We start from the raw sequence: 21746 nt of genomic DNA on the forward strand, positions 1-21746 counted from the left end.
CTCCCCTCCCCAGATATGGTGACCTGGGGAGCTGGAGGCTGGGGGAGGGGTGATCATATGTGGCCCCACTGGGCATTCACTCTTTCAGCTCAGAGTTTCTCTTCCTTTCCAATACAAGCTCTACATGAACACAAATCATATTTTATTTTAATTGAGCTTTATTTTCTTTGGAGGGAGGGTCTTGCTTGTCATCCAGGCTGTAGTGAATGGGCATGTCATAACTCACTGTATCCACAACCTCCTGGGCTGAAATGATCCTCCAGCCTCTGCTTCCCAAGTAGCTGGGACTACAGGTAAGTGCCAGCACATGTGGCTAATTTTTTTACATCTTTGTAGAGATGAGGTCTCACTACTTTACCAGGCTGGTCTCAAATTCGTGGCCTATTGTGATCCTACCAGCTCAACCTCCCAAATCGCTGGTATTGCAGACATGAGCCACTGTGCCTGACTCAAAAATCATACTTTATTCTTGAGCCCATTGGTCAGGCTTGATTCGCACACTCCCTCTGGAGTGACCCCGGGAGCCCCTCTCACAGCTCAGAGCGGAAGCTGAGGCTGCAGCCTGCCATCTTCTCCGCATAGTCCGCATCGAAGCGCTCATTCTGCGCCACGGTGAAGGTGGTCTTCCAGTCCCCAGCCATGCCTGGGGGAGGAAGGCAGGGAGCAAAGCTGGAGTCCCGCCCAAAAGGAGGCTCCGAGTGCCTATGGGGAGGCTCCAGCTGCTGCTCCCACCCACCCCAAACCCTGGTGCTGGCCAGCACCCACCTTTCCTCATGAAGGGGGAGATGCTGTGGTCCATGAACTCCCGGGGGACGGTGGTGTAGTTGGTCATAGGGTTCTTCTTCATCTCCTTGAACGACGTGTGCTGAACCATGAAGTCCACGGTCTCCTCTGGCAGAGAGTGCCCCAAAAACTCCAGGATCTTTTGAATCTCCCTTTTGGGGTTCTGAGCAGCAGAGGGCTCCTCAGTGGAGCAAAACAAAACGGGTCCCCCTCTCTAACCTCAGAGGGGATCTGGCCACTTCCCCTAGAAACTCCAAAGAGCCTTGACCCCTGGGGCCCTAGTCTCTGGAGTAAAATGAATTGCTCTCTGCCCTGTGATCCCATCATGAACAGGGCTTGGCGCCTATGGGTGAGGACCGGGATGGTCTTCTTCCGTGAGTGTGGCCCTGGGTGCCACACCCTTTGGTGAGGATAAGCAATAGGACTAAGTATCTGATCCGTGGCCACCCACGCAGCTGACTCAGGTGCAGGAGATGAGAGCTGTGCCGAGCCTGCTGCCAGGTGGGACTGCAGTGGGGAGGCCTGGGCCAGGGAGGCAGGATGGGGAATCCGGGCTTGTTGTGGGGGCGGCCCAGGGACGGGGCTGGGTGGCCTTGGTGGGTCCCTGTGAGGTGCCCGCCCCCAGGTGTCACATGGGGGGAAGCATCACAGACGGTCTCACCTCCTTCATGTCTTCATAGAAGAGGTAGAGAACAGGGTGGGTGCGGCTCAGCTCCCACCACTCCTGCACGTGCTGGTACCAGGACCCGTAGGACACTAGAGAAGCGGGCAAGGGGCACCGACACAGGGTTGCTGTGCGTTGTAGCCACCACCGCTCGGCTCCACACCCTCCTTCCTCCCATCAAACCCACCTTCTCCGGCCATGAACTTCTCCAGGAAGCTGTCCCAGGTCCCAGGCTCAGGGTGCGTCTTTTCCATACGGTGGAAATGGTAGTAGGAAACCGCCACGTCCTTTGGGTTTCGGGCAACATAGACCACCTGAGGGGGCAGAGGTCCCGGCCCCAGCGCCATTACCACACAGCCCACCCCAGGCCAGCTCATCTCTTGGTTTGGCAAAGGAGGAACCTGAGGCTTAGCGGCTGACTTGCTTGAGATCTCACCACACAGGTAGGGCCAAGCTGGGATCTGAACCCTGCTCGGAAGCCAAAGTCCTGCCTGGTTCCTGAGACCATCATATTCTATACTAATATAATCTGCATCAATGCCATCATACCCTGATCTGGAGCAAGGCATGCCTGGTCCCCACCAGCCCCCCCTCCTCTGCTGACCTGTGAGCAACCACACGCTGCCTTTCTTAAGTGCTGTAGAGACTCACTATCCTTGCATTGGACCCTCATCAGAGCAAGAGGCAGACAGTGTCCTCTCTCAACATGTGATGAAGGCTGGGCATGGTGGCTCACACCTCTAATCCCAGCACTTTGGGAGACCAAGGTGGCCAGATCACCTGAGGTCAGGAGTTCAAGACCAGCCTGACCAACATGGCGAAACCCCATCTCTACTAAAAATACAAAATTAGCCGGGCGTGGTGGCAGGTGCCTGTAATCCCAGCTCCTTGGGAGGCTGAAGCAGGAGAATTGCTTGAACCCAGGAGGTGGTGGTTGCAGTGAACCGAGATCACACCATCGCGCTCTAGCCTGGGCAACAAGAGTGAAACTCTGTCTCAAAAAAAAAAAAAAAAGAAAAAAGGGCCAGGCGTGGTGGGTCACGCCTGTAATTCCAGCACTTTGTGAGGTCGAGGCAGGAGGATCACAAGGTCAAGAGTTCAAGATCCACTTGACCAACATGGTGAAACCCCGTCTCTACTAAAAAGAATACAAAAATTAGCCGGGTGTGGTGGCACACGCCTATAATCCCGGCTACTCAGGAGGCTGAGGCAGAAGAATCTCTTGAACTGGGGAGGCGGAGGTTGCAGTGAGCTGAGATCATGCCACTGCACTCCAGCCAGGGTGACAGAGCAAGACTGTCTCAAAAAAAAAGGATGTGATGAGCCTGGCAGAAGCAAGGAGGCCCTTCCAGAAGAACAGGAACATGGCTGGGAGGGCACCTGAGCCCCGCTTCCTGGCTTTCCTTGCCAGTCAGTGGGAACTTTTTTTCTGTAGAGATGGTTTTGCTGTGTTGCCCAGGCTGGAGTGCAGCACCAGGATCATCAGGGCTCATTGCAGCCTCCAATTTGCATAAACAATCCTCCCTGCTGAGCCTCCTAAGTAACTGGGAACAGTCTATGCCACCATACCAGGTTTTTAATTTTTTTTTTGTAGAGATGGGATGTCATCTCTACAGCAATGAGCAATGTTGCCCAGGCTGGTCTCCATCTCTCGCCTTCAAGGGATCCTTCCCACCTCAGCCTCAAACTGGGATGACAGGTGTGAACCATTGAGCCCGGCCTCACCTTGACCTTCTGATCCAACAGAGTCTGGGGGAGCAGGGCCAGGGGCAGGTGTGACTTGATGAGCCGTGGGGGAGGTGTGTCTTTCAGAGTCTCCAGCCCTGAGTAGTGGGTCAGGGAAGGTCTGGTGAGCAGAAGCCCCAGCCCTGTCTTCCTCTACTCCCCTTACCCCCAGGACCCAGCCGTGCACCTGAGGGATCCCCTGGATCATTGACCTCAAGGAAGGGCACCCGTATGTAGATGGGAGCCCGGTTACACTTCTCTAGGTCGCCGCCCTGGTAGATCATGTCCAGTATCTGGCTCACCCAGGTGGTGCCTGGAGAGGGAGGGAGATGGGAGGTGAGCAGGCTGAGGGCACGACCTCCTGACCAAGGTGGGGACTGCCACCTGGGAGAGGGTGGGTGGCCCTCTTCACCTACCGGACTTGGGGTAGGTGTTGATGAGCAGGTCATCAGGCTGGGCTTGGAAGCTCTGCAGGGGCCCCAGTGCCTCTGCAAAGTACTTGATGAGCGGGACCCCCTTCACATACTCCAGTGGTGGGCGGGAGGTGTCCTGGATCAGCTCCATGTTTCTGCGTCAGGGGCCAGAGCCAGGGCCATTCCCTTAACACTATCACAACAACACCGTGTGCGGAATTCTCTTTTTTGAGATGGAGTCTCACTGTCACCCAAGCTGGAGTGCAGTGTGGCACAATCTCAGCTCACTGCAAACTCCGCCTCTTGGGTTCAAGCAATCCTCCGGCCTCGGCCTCCCAAGTAGCTGGGATTACAAGCATGTACAACCATGCTCAGCTAATTTTTTTTTTTTTTTAGTGGAGATGGGGTTCACCATGTTGGCCAGGCTAGTCTCGAACTCCTGGCCTCAAGTGATTTGTCTACCTCAGCCTCCCAAAGTGCTGGGATTACAGGTGTGAGCCAGCACCCAGCTGCCCCTTTGCAGAGTTTTTGCTTTCAGGGAAGTCACTGAGGCCTAGGGAGGCTGAGTGATTTGCCCGCGCTCACAAAGCCAGTCAGTGGCAGGGCTGGGGCTGAAACCAGGTCGTTCCCCAGCCTGGCCGCACCTTTCAGTCACCTGCAGAGCTGTTCAAAATCCCAGGGCCTGGGGCATAGTGCAGACCAGTGAAAGCACCCTTGCTGCATGGGGCCCAGATATCAGGGTGTGTGAAGGTCTCCAGGAGAGTCCAGCTGCGCTGAGGAAGCTCTAGGGCCTGCCTGTGCCGTCTCCCTGCCAGTCAGTGCCCTCTGTCTCACCATTTCCTGCTGTGACCCCCCAGCCTCCACCCAGTGCGCTCCTCTCTCCGATGCTTCCCTCCTTGAGCCCCCCTCATGCCCCTCACATGTGGAAACCTCCCAGGCCGGCCAGGTCTGTGATCCACTTGCCTGGCCACAGTCCATCTGGGCTCCAGAACAAACACAGCCCATTGAGCAACTAAGCTGGTACTAGGGGCTAGAGCCTGGTGTGGGAATGAAAACTCTGATGACTCATCAAAAGGAGGGGCCCAGGCAGGGTGACTCCCACCTGTAATCCCAGAGCCTTGGGAGGCCAACGGGAAAGGATCCCTTGAGCTCTGGAGTTTGAGACCAACCTGGACAACAAAGCAAGACCTCTCCTCTACAAAAAATATTTTTCAAAATTAGCCGGGTGTGGTGGCTTGCTCTTGTAACCCCAGCTACTCAGGAGGCTGAGGTGGCAGGATTGCCTCAGCCTAGGAATTTGAGGCTGCAGTGGGCCAGGATCCCACTACACTCCAGCCTGGGTGACAGAGCAACACCCTGTCTCAAAAATACACAAAGGAAAAGAAGGAACGCAGGGGGATTCCGGCCAGGCTGGGTTGTCTAATTGAAATGGAATATCCACGGGAAAGGGCAGGGATGGCAGAGGCCTCGGCTTCTGGAATGTTGGAGCCACAAGCTGAGCAGGGCGAGAGCGCCCTGGGCCATTCCAGTGTGTCACTCACCTGAGCTCTCAGGAACTTGACCTGTTCTCTCCTTGCCTGCAGGGGCTGAGTATGGGTGCGGTGTAGGGAGTGTAGGGCTGCTCTCTGCCCTGAGGGTTTTGAAGGTCCAATGTGGGAGGGATCTAAAGTTAGGGCTGGGAACTCCAGGAAGGAAGGGGTGGGGTTGAGAGTGGGGAAGCTTCTCCATTACCCTCCTTACCACCACAGCTCCAGCCAAGCTTGGAGTGATCTACAAACCCAAGATGTGAGTTTAGTGTGTAGAAAACACATGAATGAAAGGCAAAAGGGGCCAACATCAGTATTTGTGTTTTTTTTTTGAGCTGTCACTAGGCTCCTGACCTTCCCTCTGAACTCCACCCTGCAGGGCAGGCCAACAGACAAGCTTGCTTGCTTGCTTTCTTTCTATTTTATATGAGATGGAGACTCGCACTCTCACCCAGGCTGCAGTGCAGTAGCACGATCTCGGCTCACTGTAACTTCCCCCTCCTGGGTTCAAGCGATTCTTCTGCCTCAGCCTCCCGAGTAGCTGGGATTACAGGTGCACACCACCACATCCGGTTAATTTTTGTATTTTTAGTAGAGACGGGGTTCTGCCATGTTGGCCAGGCTGGTCTCAAACTCCTGAGCTCAGATGATCCGCCCGCCTCGGCCTCCCAAAGTGCTGAGGTTACAGGCATGAGCCACCATGCCTGGCCGACAAGCTTTCTCTAATTGACCCAGGCAAGGGAGGTGAGTGAGTGGAGGGGAAAGGTGGGATAGGCAGGCCTGGGAAAAGTCACCTACCTGCTGGCTACAGGCCGGTCTTGAAGGCAGCAGGGGTTCTGGCCCAGTGCAGTCCACAGGCCCCCAGCAGCCCAGGCATTCCAGGCTCTGACCACAAGGCCAGTCTGGAGTGATGTGTGTGGGCAGAGTGAAGGGGCAGAAGTGGAGCAGAGCATGGATGCATAGAACAAGAAAGAGGCTGAGTGTGGTGGCTTACGCCTGTAATCCCAGTACTTTGGGAGGTCTATGCAGCAGGATCACCTGCGGTCAAGAGTTCGAGACCAGGCTGGCCAACATGATGAAACCCCGTCCGTGTCTATTAAAAATACAAAAATTAGCTGGGCATGATGGCGGGCACCTGTAATCCTAGCTACTCGGGAGGCTGAGGCAAGAGAATCGCTTGAACCCAGGAGGCGGAGGTTTCAGTGAGCCAAGATCACACCACTGCACTCCAGCCTGGGCAACAGAGTGAGACTCTGTCTCAAAAAAAAAAAAAGGAAAGAAAGAAAGAACAGAAAGAATAAGAAAGGACAAGGACACTGGAGTCCCATTGCCCTGGGAGCCAGCCCCAGCTTCATGGCTCCCGGGGGACCTCACAGAGCATCAATAGAAGATTCTAGAAGAACAACAACCCTGGCAGGTGCTTTTCTTTCCCTGGGTTTGAAGGAGGCTCCGCAGACAAGAGACTAGAGGAGATTGAGACTTGGAAGCCACAGGGCCCCGTGGAAGGAGGGCATCCCCCCATCCTTCTTGGTCTTTGTCCTATTTGCATTCAATTCCAAGGTAAGTCTCCCAGGGTTCCAAGAATTGCATGAGCTCAGAGGCAAGTAGGGGAAAGCTGAGGCATGGGGTTTCCAGGCAGAGTAGAAGCTGTTCACATGCTAGGGCCAGGGGCCCCTCCTGCCTCCTCTGTGCCCCTGAGGAAACCCTGTGACTGGCAGGACCTTAGGCTACTAGCTCCGCTCCTGTCCTCGGCATCCACCATAAGGCATCCTTGACTCAGACTTTTTATTGTACTCAAGTAAAAACGTGCTGGACCCGCGGCAGGTGGCACAGAAAAGAGGTAGGAGGGGGTAGGGACACTGAGGATCAGGTCTCCAGCAGGTCTGTCCAGTGTGCCTGCAGAGGCAAGAAGTGTGGTCACAGGCAGCCTAGGGCAGGGAGTGGAGTAGGGAGCCCGCCACCAAAGCCCACTCACCTCTTCGAATTCTGAGTCTTCTACTTCTTTCTCAGTGTCCATCTGGCACAGCCAGATCAGGTCTCCCCAAAGCAGTGACTTCTCACAGCTACCAAGGAGAGGGGCAGGTAGGAGATACAGAGTCAGATGCCACAAGCCCCCTCCAGTATTGGCCCTGGATGCTGAGATAAGGACTCAGCTGCCTGGGCCTGGATTGCACAACTGGGCACCCTCTTCCCAGAAGTGGACCAGGCTGGGGCCAGGGGACTGCACTCACCAAGGGCATTGGCCCTCTAGGGGCAGAAGCTGCCCTGGTTCTTCCTGAAGAAACTCCTCTGCCAGGCAGATCACGTGGGCCCTTAGCAGGCAGCCAGGGTGGGGACAACACAAGGGCCCCTCTTCATTCTGTCCCAGGCAGCAGGCAGGTAAGAGACAAGCAGGGAGAGGGAGCTGGCTGCAAGCCCCTCTGTGCAGCAGGCACTGTTCTGGGCATTACAAGCTCCATCCCGTGAGGCCAGGGTGACTGTTATTTGCATCTTACAAATGAAGAAACTGAGGTGGACAGTTAAAATCCTTGCCCCTGGGACTAAGCTGGTGAACGTCCTGTGAACATCAGCAGTGATTGATTGAGTCACAGCCTCACCACTGCAGCCAGACCTGAACTTCCTCACAGCTCAGCAACACCCAGCAGGTCACTGAATTTCCACAGGGCAAGTCCTCTACTCACTCACAATTACCGGGAGCTCAGTAGAAGGCACCCACCATCCATTATTTTATTAAATATTTAGGCCGGGCACGGTGGCTCATGCCTGTAATCCCAGCATTTTGGGAGGCTTAGGTGGGCAGGATCACCTGAGGTCAGGAGTTTGAGACCAGCCTGACTAACATGGTGAAACCCCATCTCTACTAAAAATACAAAAATTAGCCAGGCGCGGTGGCAGGCGCCTGTAATCCCAGCTACTCTGGAGGCTGAGGAAGGAGAATTGCTTGAAACCAGGAGGCAGAAGTTGCAGTGAGCCGAGATAGCACCACTACACTCCAGCCTGAGAGACAGAATAAGACTCCGTCTCAAAAAAAATAAATACATAAACAAAAAGAAAATTTCCGGGCCATCGGCTCTGTGCAGGACCTTGTTCTATAGCAGTGATAAGTGCTGCCCTCTGAGAGTGCAGTATGGCAGCTGGGGTGGGAGAGACTAATGAGATCAAGAAAACACGTAGCATGCCAGACAATATTAAGTGTTAAGGGAAAGGGGGTGGCAGAAAAGTGCACAAGAATGAGCTGCAATTCATTACATCGTTTTAGAGACAGGGTCATGTCCAGGCATGGTGGCTCACGCCTATAATCCCAGCATTCTGGGAGGCCGAGGCGGGCAGATCACTTGAGGTCAGGAGTTTGAGACCAGACTGCCCAACATGGCGAAACCCCATCTCTACTAAAAACACAAAAATTTGGCAGGTGTGGTGGCACACTTGGGAGGTTGAGATAGGAGAATCGCTTGAACCCAGGAGGCAGAGGTTCCAGTGAGCTGAGATCACTGCACTCCAGCCTGGGCAACAGAGCAAGACTCTGTCTAAAAAAAAAAAAAAAAAAAAAAAAAAAGGGCCGGGGGCGGTGGCTCATACCTGTAATCCCAGCACTTTGGGAGGCTGAGGCGGGCGGATCACGAGGCTAGGAGATCGAGATCATCCTGGCTAACACGGTGAAACCCCGTCTCTACCAAAAATACAAAAAATTAACCAGGTGTGGTGGCGGGCGCCTGTAGTCCCAGCAACTCGGGAGGCTGAGGCAAGAGAATGGCGTGAACCCAGGAGGCGGAGCTTGCAGTGAGCCGAGATCGCGCCACTGCACTCAAGCCTGGGCGACAGAGCTAGACTCCTTCTCAAAAAAAAAAGAGGTAGACAGGGTCATGCTCTGTCGACCACACTGGAGTGCAGCGGAGTACAGATGGCCTAGGGAAGAACCTTTTCGTCAAAGGGCAAATGGTGAAGGCCCTGAGCAGGTCCTGCTTTGCTCAGGAATGGCCGTAAGTACTATAGCATCAGCATCTTAGAGATGGGGATAGGGTGACCAAAGCGTGTCAGTGGGTTTCCCTCAAGAAAGAGCTGGATCCGAAGTCGTCTGGACTCTAGAGCCGTCCGTGCCTGGGGGGGACCTCACCTGGATGGTCTGGGCGCACAGGGAGCAGCAGGCCCCTGGATCCCCCTGGTCTGGCTCAGGCTCCGCGTCATCAAAGGGACCTGCGTGGCGCCTTGGGGCCGGAGCCTGGGGCGGTGGAGGCCCGAAGGCCAGGGGCACGTGCGGCGGCGGCGGGAGGCAGAGGTCCTGGCGGAGGTCTGGGCGCACCCAGCGCAGCGTGAGCGGGAGGCGCGCCCAGGGCGGTGAGCGCAGCATGTGCGCCAGCACGCGCAGGTGGAACGCGAAGGCGGTCTCTCCTCGCAGGCGAGGCCCCACGTGCGCCAGGCGGCGCGAGGCGTGCGGGTGCTGCCAAGCCCACTCAAACTGCGGGCGGCGTACAGGGGCGTCAGGGTGGCTCGGAGCGAGGGGCAGAACCCAAGCCCTCGCCCGGCCGCCGCTGCCCGGTCTCCTTCCTTACCCGAAGGGCGGCCACAGAGGACGGGAAGCCGTGCACGACAAGCACCATCTCCCTGGGGAGGAGAAAGGGGATGTCCCTGTCGAAGCCCAGAGCCTCAGCCGCGAGTCCCCTCCAATCCCACCCGACAGCGGGGTCCTCATTCCCGGCTTCAGCCGAGAGGTGCAGCCCCCTGCACCTGGCCACCTCAGGCCCTGCCTCCAGCCCAGGTACCCACCTGTCCCACCTCCTCTCCCTCCAGCACTCCACCCGACCCCAGCGTGCCCATCAAGACCCCTACGCTGGAACCCAGCCTGGATCATCACCCCCGCCCCAGCTAGCTCCTTCCCTGAGTTCCGCCGCGGAGATGCCCCGGGCACCGCCTCCCCGTCACGCTCCTCCCCTGCGACATGCCCCGTCCCTGCCACAGACGCCCCGCCCCTGTCACAGTCCTGGCCGGTCCTTCTCATCGGGCCTGTGCCCCGCGGGGTCCGCCTCCTCCGGGAAGCCTTCCTCCCGGCACAGAAGTCCTCCCCCTCTCACCAGGGCCCTCGCCCGCTGGTCCGCCAGGCCCCGCCTTTTTTGCGGCCCCCATTGTGCTGCTGGACCCGACGACCAGGGTTGACAGTGAACCCCACGTAGACGCGGCCCCGGTACCGGGGGTTCAGGCAGTAGAGCAGATAGACGCCGAAGAAGCGCCCTGGCCTCGCCGCGACCCCCGCGGGACCCATCGGGCCTTGGGGTTCGGGAACCACAGCAGGGGGTTGATTGCCGTGACCTAGGGTCCAGGGGAGGGCTGGATTGCTAGGGCTGCAGGGTGCTTGCTTCGGAACAAGCTCTCGGGGACTATCCGGAGGGAGCCTGGAGGCCGCGGTGGCGCGGGTACGTGCCCCTTTCGTGTCTGGAGACGGGTGTAGAAGTCCGACCGCCGAAGCCAGACTGCTGTTGCGTCGGCGAGCGCATACCATTCAGCATCGGCTCCGCCCGAGTCCCACCTTCCTCAGGCTCTGATTGGCTGACAGATGGCAAGCGCGAAAAGCCTGGACCGTTGGAAAGCCCGGCTGCCTGAGGGCGGAAGTACTGCGTTGACGTACGCCTTAGTAAGGGCGGAAGTGAGTTTTCCAGCGGAAGTGGCTCCTGTAAGGCAGCAAGGTAGCGCGGCAGCCGTCCGAGGGGGTTGTGTCCCGGTTGGGCTGCCGTCCCAGCTGGACTACCGCCATGGAACTCAGCGCCGAATACCTCCGGGAGAAGCTGCAGCGGGACCTGGAGGCGGAGCATGTGGTGAGTTGAGCTGCCGGACGAGGGGAAAAGAGCTCAGGGGGCGGGTTCGGCACCATTCATATTCTTCCGCTCGGTAGGAGGTGGAGGACACGACCCTCAACCGTTGCGCCTGTAGCTTCCGAGTCCTGGTGGTGTCGGCCAAGTTCGAGGGGAAACCGCTGCTTCAGAGACATAGGTGAGGCCCTGGGAGCACCTTGCCTAGCGAGGTCTCAGCTCCTGTACCACAACCCCAGCCACTCCCCCTACCCCTGCAACCTAACTCCCGCACTCCCCCCGGCGTGGCTCAGGGACCTTGAGGATCCCGCCTTTGTGACCCCTGCTTCGAGTATTTCGATGTAGACCCTCTCTCCAAGTACATGTTCCCACGGCCTGGGGACTGCAACCTTGGGGACACCTACAGTCTCTTGGGTCACCCTAGCCTCGGGGTGTGCGATCACCGCCTGCCTTTTCCTAACCCCATCTCTCGCCCCAGGCTGGTGAACGCGTGCCTAGCAGAAGAGCTCCCGCACATCCATGCCTTTGAACAGAAAACCCTGACCCCAGAGCAGTGGGCACGTCAGCGACAGAAATGAGGGACTGGGAACTGCACAGCCATTAAATTATAAATCTGGACCAGCTTCTGTGTCGACGTGTGTGTGGGAGGGGTGCTGAGGCCAAGTCTAGGACCTGGCCTCTCCCTGCCCTGCCTCCGTCCATTGTTTTACCTTGGACACATCTCTGTCCCCATCTAGGCCTCTATCCCTGCTTGTAAAATGAAAGTTCTACCGTAAAAGTCCCTTCCAGGGTCTACTGAGAAAGCCTTCTCTCTGTAACTCCGTGTAGACGTCTAGGAGTCTGTACTGCCACCACCCACCCACCTCCCAGAGAGCTCAGGGTTCCTGCTCTCTGCCAGCCTTCAAGATGCAGAGATGAGGAAGCGATCAGGGTTTTCAGGGCCATGACCAGTTGAACAAACCTCTCCCTCTTCCCGACATCACCGCAGTGTCAGAGGCACCATATACAATTCCACATATTCCCTGCAGGTTGCCCCTAGCCTTCTCAGGCCCAAGAGGTAGCGGTGCCCACGTAGGGGCTCATCAACAGCTGGAATGCTGATGTTTTCAGACCCACTGGAGAAGTTTCCAGTGGCCCCATAGCCCTGGGCTTGATGTGTCTATAGCTGCCCCCGGAGGACCATGGAGGTTTTAGGAATAGTGGGTGTGGGATGGGGATAGGGGTGAGATTAGAGTAGGAATATAAGGCTGACCTGAGTCAGAAAATTGGGGCAGGTGATGCCCCTGTATCAGCCTTCATAACAGGTTAGTAGGGTTGCTAGGACCTTGTTTGTTTTATTTGTTGTTGTTTGAGATAGGGTCTTGCTCTGTCGCCCAGGCTGGAGTGCAGTGGTGCCATCTCAGCTCATTGCAACCTCTGCCTCCCAGGTTCAAAAGATTCTTGTGCTTCAGCCTCCTGAGTAGCTGGGATTACAGGGGTGCACCACCATGCCCGGCTAATTTTTGTACTTGTAGTAGAGACGGGGTCTCACCATGTTGGCCAGGCCAGTCTCAAACTCCTGGCCTCAAGTGATCTGCCCGCTTTGGTCTCCCAAAGTGCTGGAATTTTAGGCGTGAGCCACTGTGCCTGGCCCAGATTGCTAGGACTTTGAACAGAGGTCCCTGAGACCTAGGGAGGGAGCCCAAATAACCCAGTTGGGGCCAGGGCTCGTTGAGAGTGAGAAATTGCAAGTTTCAGCCATCACACACTCTTCTCCTGCGTTTTTTTGTTTGTTTTGAGACAGAGTCTTGCTCTGTTACCCAGGCTGGAGTGCAGTGGTGCAATCTTGGCTCACTACAATTTCCCCCTCCCAGGTTCAAGCGATTCTCCTGCCTCAGTCTTCCTAGTAGCTAGGATTACAGGCACACTCCACCACACCCAGCTAATTTTTGGGGTTTTTTGATTGTTTGTTTGTTTGTTTTTGAGACAGAGTTTCGCTCTTGTTGCCCAGGCTGGGGTGCAATGGCACGATCTTGGCTCACCACAACCTCCGCCTCCCAGGTTCAAGCGATTCTCCTGTCTCAGCCTCCCGAGTAGCTGAGATTACAGGTATGAGCTACCACGCCCGGCTAATTTTGTATTTTTAATAGAGACAGGGTTTCTCCATGTTGGTCAGGCTGGTCTTGAACTCCCGACCTCAGGTGATCCACCCGCCTCGGCCTCCCAAATTGCTGGGATTACAGGCGTGTGCCACTACGCCCGGCTTTCTTTTTTGTTTTCTTCCCACACCTCTACTGCCCAGGTAGTTTTCTATGGCATACTGAAAAGGTGGGGCCTGGAAATGAGGCCATGGGTGGTCCCTGCTTGATATGAACCAAACCCCACTATGGCTAAGACGCCCATCCCAAACAGCCCTGTGTCCTCCCATCTCAGGATCACCTGCTGTCAGCCATCAAAACCTATTCCCACACCCACTCCCCACAAGGCCTGACAGACCTGTTCCTGCCAGGTCCATCACAGAGGCCAGGCCCAGACAGAACCCACAGGAAGAGCTAGAGAGGCAGAAGCGCTCACTACACGGGGGAAGGCTCCGAATTCAAAAGGGGAGACGTAGGGCCAGGCACAGCTGCTCACGCCTGTAGTCCCAGCACTTTGGGAGGCCGAGGCAGGCAGATCACTTGAGGCCAGGAGTTTGAGACCAGTCTGGCCAACATGGTGAGACCCCACCTCTACTGAAAACACAAAAGTTAGCTGGACGTGGCGGCACACGCCTGTAATCCCAGCTAGTTGGGAGGCTGAGGCACGAGAATGGCTTGAACTCAGAAGGCAGAGGTTGCGGTGAGCCGAGATTGTGCCATTGTACTCAATTTGGGTGACAAGAATGAAACTCTGTCTCAGAAAAAATTAAATAAATAAAAAAGTGGGGACACTTAGACTCTGACTTGGGATCTGCCCTTCAGTGAGCTGGGTTCCTACTCTCAGCCTCAGTTTCTTCTCTGGTAAACTAGGGTCAGCCTGTTGCTTCAGTTCTGTCTTTTCCTTACAAGAAGTTCCCTTGTTTTATATATTTAAAAAAAAAATATATATATATACATTTATATATATATATATATATATATATTTTGAGACGAAGTCTCACTCTTGTGCCCCAGGCTGGAGTGCGATGGCATGATCTCGGCTCACTGCAACCTTCGCCTCCCGGGTTCAAGCAATTCTCTTGCCTCAGCCTCCTGAGTAGCTGAGATTACAAGCGCCTGCCACCATGCCCAGCTAATTTTTGTATTTTTAGTAGAGATGGGGTTTCACCATGTTGGCCAGGCTGGTCTCGAACTTCTGACTTCAGGTGATCCACCTGCCTTGGCCTCCTAAAGTGCTGGGATTACAGGCGTGAGCTGCCACACCTGGCCTATTTATATTTTTTAGAGACAGTGTCTTGCTCTGTCACCCAGGCTGCAGTGCAGTGGTGCAGTGGCTCATTGCAGCCTTGATCTCCTGGGCTCAAGGGATCCTCCTGCCTCAGCCTCCTGAGTAGCTGGAACTATAGGTGCGCACCACCATGCCTGGCTAATTTTTTATTTTATTTTTTGTAGAGACGGTATCTCGCCATGTTGCTCAGGCAGGTCTCAAACTCCTGGGCTCAAGTGATCCTCCCGCCTCAGCCTCCCACAGTGCTGGGATTATAGACGTGAGTCCCCACACCCGGCCTCCCTCGTTATTTTTATCTTTGGACTTGCAGTTTAAAAGATGCTTACCCTGTAAGTGATGATTGGTTCATTTCCTCACAAGCAACAGTGCCAGCAGAGTCATGTGCAACCTGATGTTTTGGTTGACTAGGAAAGGCAGATTTTTGGTAAATTTGGGAATTATTGAGGTCCTAAGCTAGGGCCTTAAATAGCTCAGCTATGTCAGCTCTGAGAAGGAGCTCGGAAACGGAGAGCAGCCTCCTGGCCCACATCAGCATGGCTGGCTTCTACCCACGAAGGCCCTGTTCCTGTGATGTAGTAAGTCAGGGGGCATCCCACATCCCCTGCCATGGGTCAGTCCCCTCAGCGTGGTGGAGGGGAAGCTCTAGGGCTGGTTGGTTCAGCAAACCCCGTGTCTAGGGGACCAGTCATCAGAGTCTGGGAGGTACCAGAAAATAAAGCCATTTTATTATGATTTTTTTCTCTGCCATGTGGCTGGGAATGGGAAGTGAGTGGATGGGTGTGAATGGCTGACCCTGCTGAAGTCCCTGTGGGGCTCTACTTGGCCTGGACTGTCTCCTCCAGCCTGTCCAAGCGCTTCTGGAGCTCCTGCACCGTGGCCTGGAGCTTCCGCATCTCCTCCTCCAGCCGGGACATGGCATCCTGGGGACGCGGTGCTGCATTAGGCCCAGCTCCTCCCTGGCTCCCCTTGCCCCAGCATCTGCTGAGCCCCATCCCTAGAGCCCTGGCCTTGGGCCCTTTAGTTGCTCAGCTGGTTGCTGCCTGGAGACCTGCAGGCCTACCAGTCTGAAACCTGTGTTCTGAGGCCTCAGGATTACCACTCCCAGCCCCGCAAAGATTCCCAATGTTGTGAGTTTGAGCTGCCCCAAATGCCAGCCCCACCCCACCCTCCCAGTTTTATTCCTTGGCTTCCTGGCCCTCTCACCGAGCTGGGAGTGCCACTGGCCTCTGGTGCTGCCCTCCTGCGCCCAGTGTCCAGGCCCCGGTTGACCCTCAGCTCCCGGCTCTTTGGGGGTACGTAGCCATCCTTGAGGGAGATGAGGAGGGGCCCAGCATCCCGACCCCCCAGCCACTCCTCAGCCGTGAGGGCAGGGTCAGGCCCTGCGGTGGGTGGGTACAGGTCCTCCTGGAACAGGTCCGACTGTAGGCAAGGCCAAGGATAGTGAGGAAAGCACTTATGCCAGGACATCCCCCTGCAAGACTGCAAAGTCAGTGCCCAGCCTGGAGCCCAGGGTGGGGCGGGGGAGCATCACCTTTCGAGGCACTGTCATGGCAATGGGCTCACACCTCCGCTCGTGCAGCTTGTAGAACCTGTGGGAAGGGGAAGGTGAGCGGGGCCCACAGTCTGGTTGGGCAGGCTTGGAACTGCCTAAGGGGCATGCTGCGGTCAGGGCCGGGGGTCAGTCACCTGGCGATCTCACACTTGTTCACCTCCAGCCCACGTTTGGGCATGTAGCCCATGCCCCGCTGGGACTCCTTGGAACTGAACATGGAGAGATAGTGCAGGAACGGGGCCTCGGAAGTGATCTCAAAGTACCGGATAGAGCTGTCACCCTGTAGGTGGCAGGTGCAGAGGGAGGGTCAATACCAGCAGATGCCCGCTGCCCTGGCCCTCTCCAGGCCCATCCTGCCCACCTCCCACCCCCACCCTGCCTGACGAGGCCACCTTGCCACAGAGGTAGACGATGTTGGTGTCAGGGTCAAAGAAGGGCAGCAGGACACCGCTGCTGGTGTCCAGCTCCTGCAGGGACAGCGGCTCCTCCAGGTGCTTCTGTAGACACAGGTGAGAGGTAACATCCCAGGCCCTGGGATGGTGGTCTTCCCTGGGCAGTGACCTGTGAGGGCCCTCCCAACCAACCAGTGGGAACACCCATCTCACGCCTGGGTAAACTGAGGCCCGTGGCCATCCTGCCAGGTGAGTGGCAGAGCAGGGAGGAAACCTCCAGTCTTGGTTCCCAGCCTGGGGGCCCTCAGCTTCCTGCCCCAGCACTCACTGTGTCCCACAGCGCCACCTGCCGCTCACTCATGCGGCTGAAGCCCGTGGTCAGGATCTTCCCCTCCGACACGAACACTGCACGCACGGGCCGGGTCCCCTCGTGGGGACGATCCTTCTCCTGCAAGGAAAGGGAGGTGGTAGGTCAGGCACCCATACACACCCTACGGGGCCAGTCCCAGGTGGAGGCGAGGGAGGGCAGCATCCAAGGGCCTGGCTGATGGTACATAAGAAGGATAAAGGCTGTAGGGTCAAGGGTCAGGGTGGATGGCGACTCACAGCTACAACAGTGCCTTTGCGGGGCTCGATGATGCGCACGCGCTTGTCACGGCAGGAGGTACAAATGAGGCCTCCGTCTCGGCTCCAGTCCACACTGTAGATCGTGTCTGGGTGCACCTCTGGGCCCAGCGTCAGCATGGCCGCCCCAGTGCCCACGTCCCACACCATGATCACGTTGTCACAACCTGCACGTTCCCCACAGTGTCAGAAGCCATGAGCCTCCTGCTCTTATCCAGTGCAGGCCACCAGCCACCCCCAGGCCCCTCCTCCCGCAGCACCTGCACTGAGCAGCACGTTCTGGGCTGTGGGGTGCCAGGCCACAATGCCTACACGCTTGGTGTGGCCCTCCAGGGTGACGACAGGCTCCCGCAGGGGCAACATCAGGCCCCCATCCGGGATCTCCCACACCTGCAGAGGAGGGGACAGGTGAGTCTTCAGGGCTCCAAATGTCAGATCCCATCCTAGAGCCCCTCTCCCAGCCCCTGGGTCCCCACCATCACTCACCATGACTGTGCAGTCCTCGGAGCCACTGGCAATGACGTTGTCATTGTGCGGGCACCAGGCGATGTCTAGCACAGGGGCTGTGTGGCCACAGACCGTGGGCGCATTCTTGTCTACACGTCCAGTCTAAAGGCACAGCAGGGCCTTGGATGTAGGTGCTTTTCCCCCCAAACCCAATCCAACCTCCCCACACCTCCTTCAGAGAGGCCCAGAGAAGAAAGCTGTGGTGTCCCTGGGAGCTGGACCAGGGCCTAGGGTAGGGGCAGGGGTCGGGTTGTTCTTCTCTTGTTCCAGCCCCAAAATGGCCTGGGCAAACCCCAGGAGGGCTGGCCACGCATGGCAGAGGTTGGGGGCTGTGCAAGACCCTGGTGGAGTTCCTGCCGGTCTCTGTCTCAGTCTGTCTCTGCCCTTAGAGTTGGCACCCCCACCCCAGCTTCCCCAAGTGAGGCTTCCATGGGCACAACTGGCCCTGGAGCCAGGACAGGTGTATGGGGGCTGGGGGTGGGGGTGGGGGCGGCTCCCCAGAGAGCAAGTGTGAGTGGTGGGGCTGCAGGGGTGGGTCCTCCCAAAAGGAGAGGGGCCAGGGAGCCTGTCTTAACTGGCCCCAGGCAGGAGCAGAGGTTTGGAAATGGCTTCTTCCGGGGACAGCTGCTTCAGCAGGGCTTCCTGTTTGACAGCCGTGCGGGGCGCGGGCCCAGCTCTCACCCCGACAACCACTTCCTCTTCTCTTTGCTTCCATCGGCCCTTTTAAGGTAACAACTTGAGGCCCATCTCCCCTTCCTGTCTTACCCCCCAAAGAGCACAGGAGTGTGCTGGGGGTGCGGGGCAGCAGACAGCCAGCGGAGGGGGCAGCAGGCTCCAGGGGAGGGCAGGGCTGGGGGTGGGGGAGAGCACCTCTTGCATCATCCCTGCCTGCGAGCTAGGGGACAGAGTTCCTGGGTCCTCAGACAGGCCCAGAGCCAGAGTCCCTCCCAACCCCGAGAATGCTGCCAGGGCCCCCAGACCCCATCCCAACCCTCTCTGTGTTTCCATGGGGAGAAAGCCCCAGGCTGAGGCTCAGGAGGGCTGGTCGTGGGTCTGCAGACTGTCTGCAGTCGGGGGCCCCCAGACCCCATCACAGCCCTCTCTGTGTTTCCAGCCCCAGGCTGAGGCTCAGAAGGGCTGGTCGTGGGTCTGCAGGACTGTCTGTAGTCCTGGTCACTGGTGTGACCCATCTTGTGTTGGCTCATTCTGAGCGTCAGTTTCCACACAGCCACAGCACAGAGGAGCTGGAGGAAGTGTAAGGCTCATGGGGCCCAGCTCAGTTTTCCAGATGGCAACACAGGCCCTGGAAGGCCTGGTGACAGTCACCTAATCAGGACCTGCACAGAGCCATGGGAGCTGCTCCCCCCAGGGCCCCAGGGGCTCACCTTGCCCAGGGGCAGCACCAGGAAGGCCCCTCCCCCGCTGGCCTCACAGATCAGGGCCACAAACTTAGGGTTGACGGCACAGAAGCCACTGTCCCAGGTGGTCTGTGAGACGCGCACATCTTCATAGCACTGGTCGGCCTTGGCTGGCTGTCCAAACACGTGGCGGAACTTGCTGGAGCGGACCACCTGCCGGCTCATTCTGGGGGCGCACAGCATAAGAGCATTTCTCCCTTCAGGTCAACTCTGATCTTCCAGTGGTCCCCACCTCCCCCAGGACACCCCTTAGTCTGGCTTTTGAGGTCCCAGCATCATCTCCAGGGGCTCCCTATCCTTTCCTCTGTGGCTGATGCCTGCTCGCCTTCCCCAGCCTCTCCTTCTGTCTAACCTGCAAGCCCCCTTCTCCCTGGCCCCAGGCCACTCTGAGCCACCCTCTCAATCTGTACCCTTAGCCTCTGCAACAGAGCCTGGTGTGGTGTTGCCCTACTGCATGTTTGTTGACTGACTGGCTGATGGATGCGGAGCCCGTCCTTCCTAATGGTTCAGACTCAGGCGTCATCAGCCCAGATGGCTCCGAGGGTGGGTTCTCTCTTAGTTACCGTGTCCAGAGCCCACCTCCCTCACACCCACACAGCGCTTCCTAAAGGCAGGGACAGGAGCTGGCCTCCCTCGCCTGCTGGCATGGGGCTGGACACAGGAGGAAGTGGCGTGGGGGCTGCCCGAGGGGAGTGAGGCAGCAGGATGGCTTCCCCAGCAGGTCTCTGGCTCAGGTCCCGGTATCTCCTCCTCCCCATACCTCTGCCTCTCGCCTCCGCTCAGAAAAGCAGGTGCCCTTAAGAGCCATCTCCACCCCCATGTGAACTGCACACAGGAAGGGAGAGGCCACTCCGACTGCTCTGAGGTCCAGCTAGGATGGTTTCCCCCAGTGTCTGGGTGGGGAGCAAGGAACTCCAGGGGCGACCTTGCGCCACCGCAACACCTTCCTGCTCAGGGAAGGGGCCTGTGCTGCCGCTCGGAGGCTGCCATGCCCAGAGCCTCTGCCCCTAGCCTCAGCCTCGCCTACTCACTGGGGGCTCCAGCACCCCCGGCCACCCCAGGACTCCCAAAGAGGCTGCTAGGTCGGCCTGCCCAAAGAGCGGTGAGGAGCGTGTGTGAAGAGCCCCAGCCTTGAGGAGCAGCCTGGGTCTGGAGAGAGGGGAGCCCCGGACCAGAGGTGGGGGACAGGAAGCCATCGCCCCACCCTGCCTCCTCCCCCGCCACAGGTACCAGGCCCGGAAACCACGGAAAGGGGAACTTGGTCTTTTCTTGTTTTGCTCTCAACCCCTTCCTGTCTCCAAGCCCAAGGCAGCTGCCCCGCTCACCCCACCCTGCCCCCGTCCCCACCCTCCCCGAGACTCAATTCCGGGGGGAGTCGGGCCCTCAACACTGTGCTGACCCCCGGCCACCCACCTCCATCTTGGCCGCGGTGGTCCCTAGCCCTCGCCTCCGCAGAGCGCTCTGGGGCCCCGGCGGCCCCCACTCCAGGCAGCGTTCCCCCACGGGCTGCTGCGCCTGCTGTCTGGCCCTGGCGCTGGCTGGGTCGCGGTGACAGCCGCGCGCCCCCGCAGCCCGCGGCTCCCACGCGCGCGCCGCCCCACAGGTGGCCCTCGCCCCGGCCCATCCGCGCCTCCCAGGCCCAGCCTCACCTGCTGCCGAGAGAGGACCGTGACCCCCCAAAAGCCGGAGGTGGAGGAGGAGGAGGAAGAGGAGGAAGGAGCTGGAGGAGCCGGGGACTCGCCCGCTGAGGATGCTCTTGTCAAGACAATGAATGAGAAGCAGCCGTGCGCCCGCCTCCGGGGTGGCCGCGCCCCTTGGGGCGGAGCTCTTTCAGGCCCGCCCTGCGCTCCCGGGCCCCCGCTGCGGCCGCCTCCCTCCTCGGCCCCTGCCCGCGCCCCACGTTGGTCCCCAACCATAGCGCAGGCTGCCAGCCCGGCTCCGGGAAGCGAATCTGCATTTCTTTTTAAAATGTCAAAACGCAAAAACACCCCATTGCTTCTTTCCTCCCTGCGTCCGCCCCCAGCCTCCTCGCCAGCCTTTCCCTGGCAGGCACGAAAGCGCCCCAGGCCCGCCCGCCAGGCCTCGGTGCCCGCCCCGGCCCGGCTGCGCCGCCCCTTCCTCCCGGCCCCGCAGACGCGAGCGCAGGGGGCTCGAGGGGCGCGGGGGGCGCGGGGGGCGCGGGCGAGGAGGAGCCCCGAGCGCGCTCCCGGACCCACGGGACCTGGCTCTTGCCTGGCTCCGAGATCTACGCATGGGTGGCCCCGGGAGTCGCTTCTCCTCCCTGGATCTCCTGTCTTCATCGGGAACACCCCTGCCCTCCTGCTGAAATAATCTGGTATCACGGGCATCTACTTCGTGCCAGGGGCTACAGGGTCGAGCGAGGCAGGGAAGCCAGGCAGGTTTCCGCCCCTGAAGAGCCCAGCCTGGGGGAAGGAGGAGGAGCCCACGGCCGCTCCAAGCCCTGGCTTTGGCGAAGGCTCGAGGGCAGGAGGAGTAGTTCCCACCCTTGGATTCAGAGAGGCTTCTGGAGGCAGCAAAAGCGGGCAGAAAAGGCCTGCTCTAGAGTCAGACTATGTCATGAGTGCGACTGCAGCCTGTCACCTGCTGAGTGAGGTGTGGCCGCTACTTAGCCTTTCTCAGCCTCGGTTTCTCCCTCTGTAACAGTCATACCTGCCACGTAAGAGGTATGGGGATGATTACCTAAAATAACCCAAGGAAGTCAGTAAGGACCTCATCTAGAAAGTGGCGGGTGCTTAATAACCGTTAGCTCTCAGCCATGCGTGGTGACTCACGCCTGTAATCCCAGCACTTTGGGAGGCCAAGGCTGGCGGATCACCTGAGGTCAGGAGTTCGAGACCAGCCTGGCCAACATGGTAAAACCGCATCTCTACTAAAAATACAAAAATTAGTGTGGTGTAGTGATACATGCCTGTAAT

General features: G+C 58.1%; 4 protein-coding genes across 5 annotated transcripts; 1 reads left to right on the plus strand and 3 right to left on the minus strand.

The window, feature by feature from the left end:
• Nucleotides 1-138: 138 nt before the first annotated feature.
• Nucleotides 139-3811, minus strand: LOC100461565 (sulfotransferase 1A3). 2 transcript variants are annotated; one of them, XM_024234037.3, is made up of 7 exons: nucleotides 3589-3811; nucleotides 3360-3485; nucleotides 3173-3270; nucleotides 1635-1761; nucleotides 1445-1539; nucleotides 766-946; nucleotides 139-643 (listed from the first exon to the last, which is right to left on the minus strand). In XM_024234037.3, exons 1-7 carry the CDS (start codon nucleotides 3734-3736, stop codon nucleotides 531-533), a joined length of 888 nt encoding a protein of 295 aa, XP_024089805.1. In that variant the 5' UTR covers nucleotides 3737-3811; the 3' UTR covers nucleotides 139-530. The 2 variants fall into 2 exon arrangements, with proteins under 2 accessions (XP_024089805.1, XP_054389748.1); XM_054533773.2 differs by having other exon boundaries at nucleotides 766-964.
• A 144-nt stretch (nucleotides 3812-3955) lies between these two features.
• Nucleotides 3956-10605, minus strand: SLX1A (SLX1 homolog A, structure-specific endonuclease subunit). Its single transcript, XM_002826295.6, has 6 exons — nucleotides 10181-10605; nucleotides 9662-9713; nucleotides 9226-9567; nucleotides 7343-7470; nucleotides 7087-7174; nucleotides 3956-7007 (listed from the first exon to the last, which is right to left on the minus strand). Exons 1-6 carry the CDS (start codon nucleotides 10603-10605, stop codon nucleotides 6978-6980), a joined length of 1065 nt encoding a protein of 354 aa, XP_002826341.4. The 3' UTR covers nucleotides 3956-6977.
• Nucleotides 9345-11533, plus strand: BOLA2B (bolA family member 2B). Its single transcript, XM_002826296.6, has 4 exons — nucleotides 9345-9867; nucleotides 10660-10918; nucleotides 10996-11093; nucleotides 11391-11533. The coding sequence occupies exons 2-4, from the start codon at nucleotides 10856-10858 to the stop codon at nucleotides 11488-11490; spliced, it is 261 nt and encodes an 86-aa protein (XP_002826342.3). The 5' UTR covers nucleotides 9345-9867; nucleotides 10660-10855; the 3' UTR covers nucleotides 11491-11533.
• Nucleotides 11534-15020: 3487 nt separating this feature from the next.
• CORO1A (coronin 1A) lies at nucleotides 15021-20609 on the minus strand. Its single transcript, XM_024234038.3, has 11 exons — nucleotides 20460-20609; nucleotides 18778-18976; nucleotides 17372-17494; nucleotides 17146-17275; nucleotides 16868-17052; nucleotides 16590-16709; nucleotides 16262-16366; nucleotides 16004-16149; nucleotides 15849-15906; nucleotides 15521-15736; nucleotides 15021-15237 (listed from the first exon to the last, which is right to left on the minus strand). The coding sequence occupies exons 2-11, from the start codon at nucleotides 18973-18975 to the stop codon at nucleotides 15133-15135; spliced, it is 1386 nt and encodes a 461-aa protein (XP_024089806.1). The 5' UTR covers nucleotide 18976; nucleotides 20460-20609; the 3' UTR covers nucleotides 15021-15132.
• Nucleotides 20610-21746: the final 1137 nt, after the last annotated feature.

The sequence above is a fragment of the Pongo abelii genome, chromosome 18 (genome assembly GCF_028885655.2).
Source record: "Pongo abelii isolate AG06213 chromosome 18, NHGRI_mPonAbe1-v2.0_pri, whole genome shotgun sequence".
In the NCBI taxonomy this organism is placed as follows: Eukaryota; Metazoa; Chordata; class Mammalia; order Primates; family Hominidae; genus Pongo; species Pongo abelii.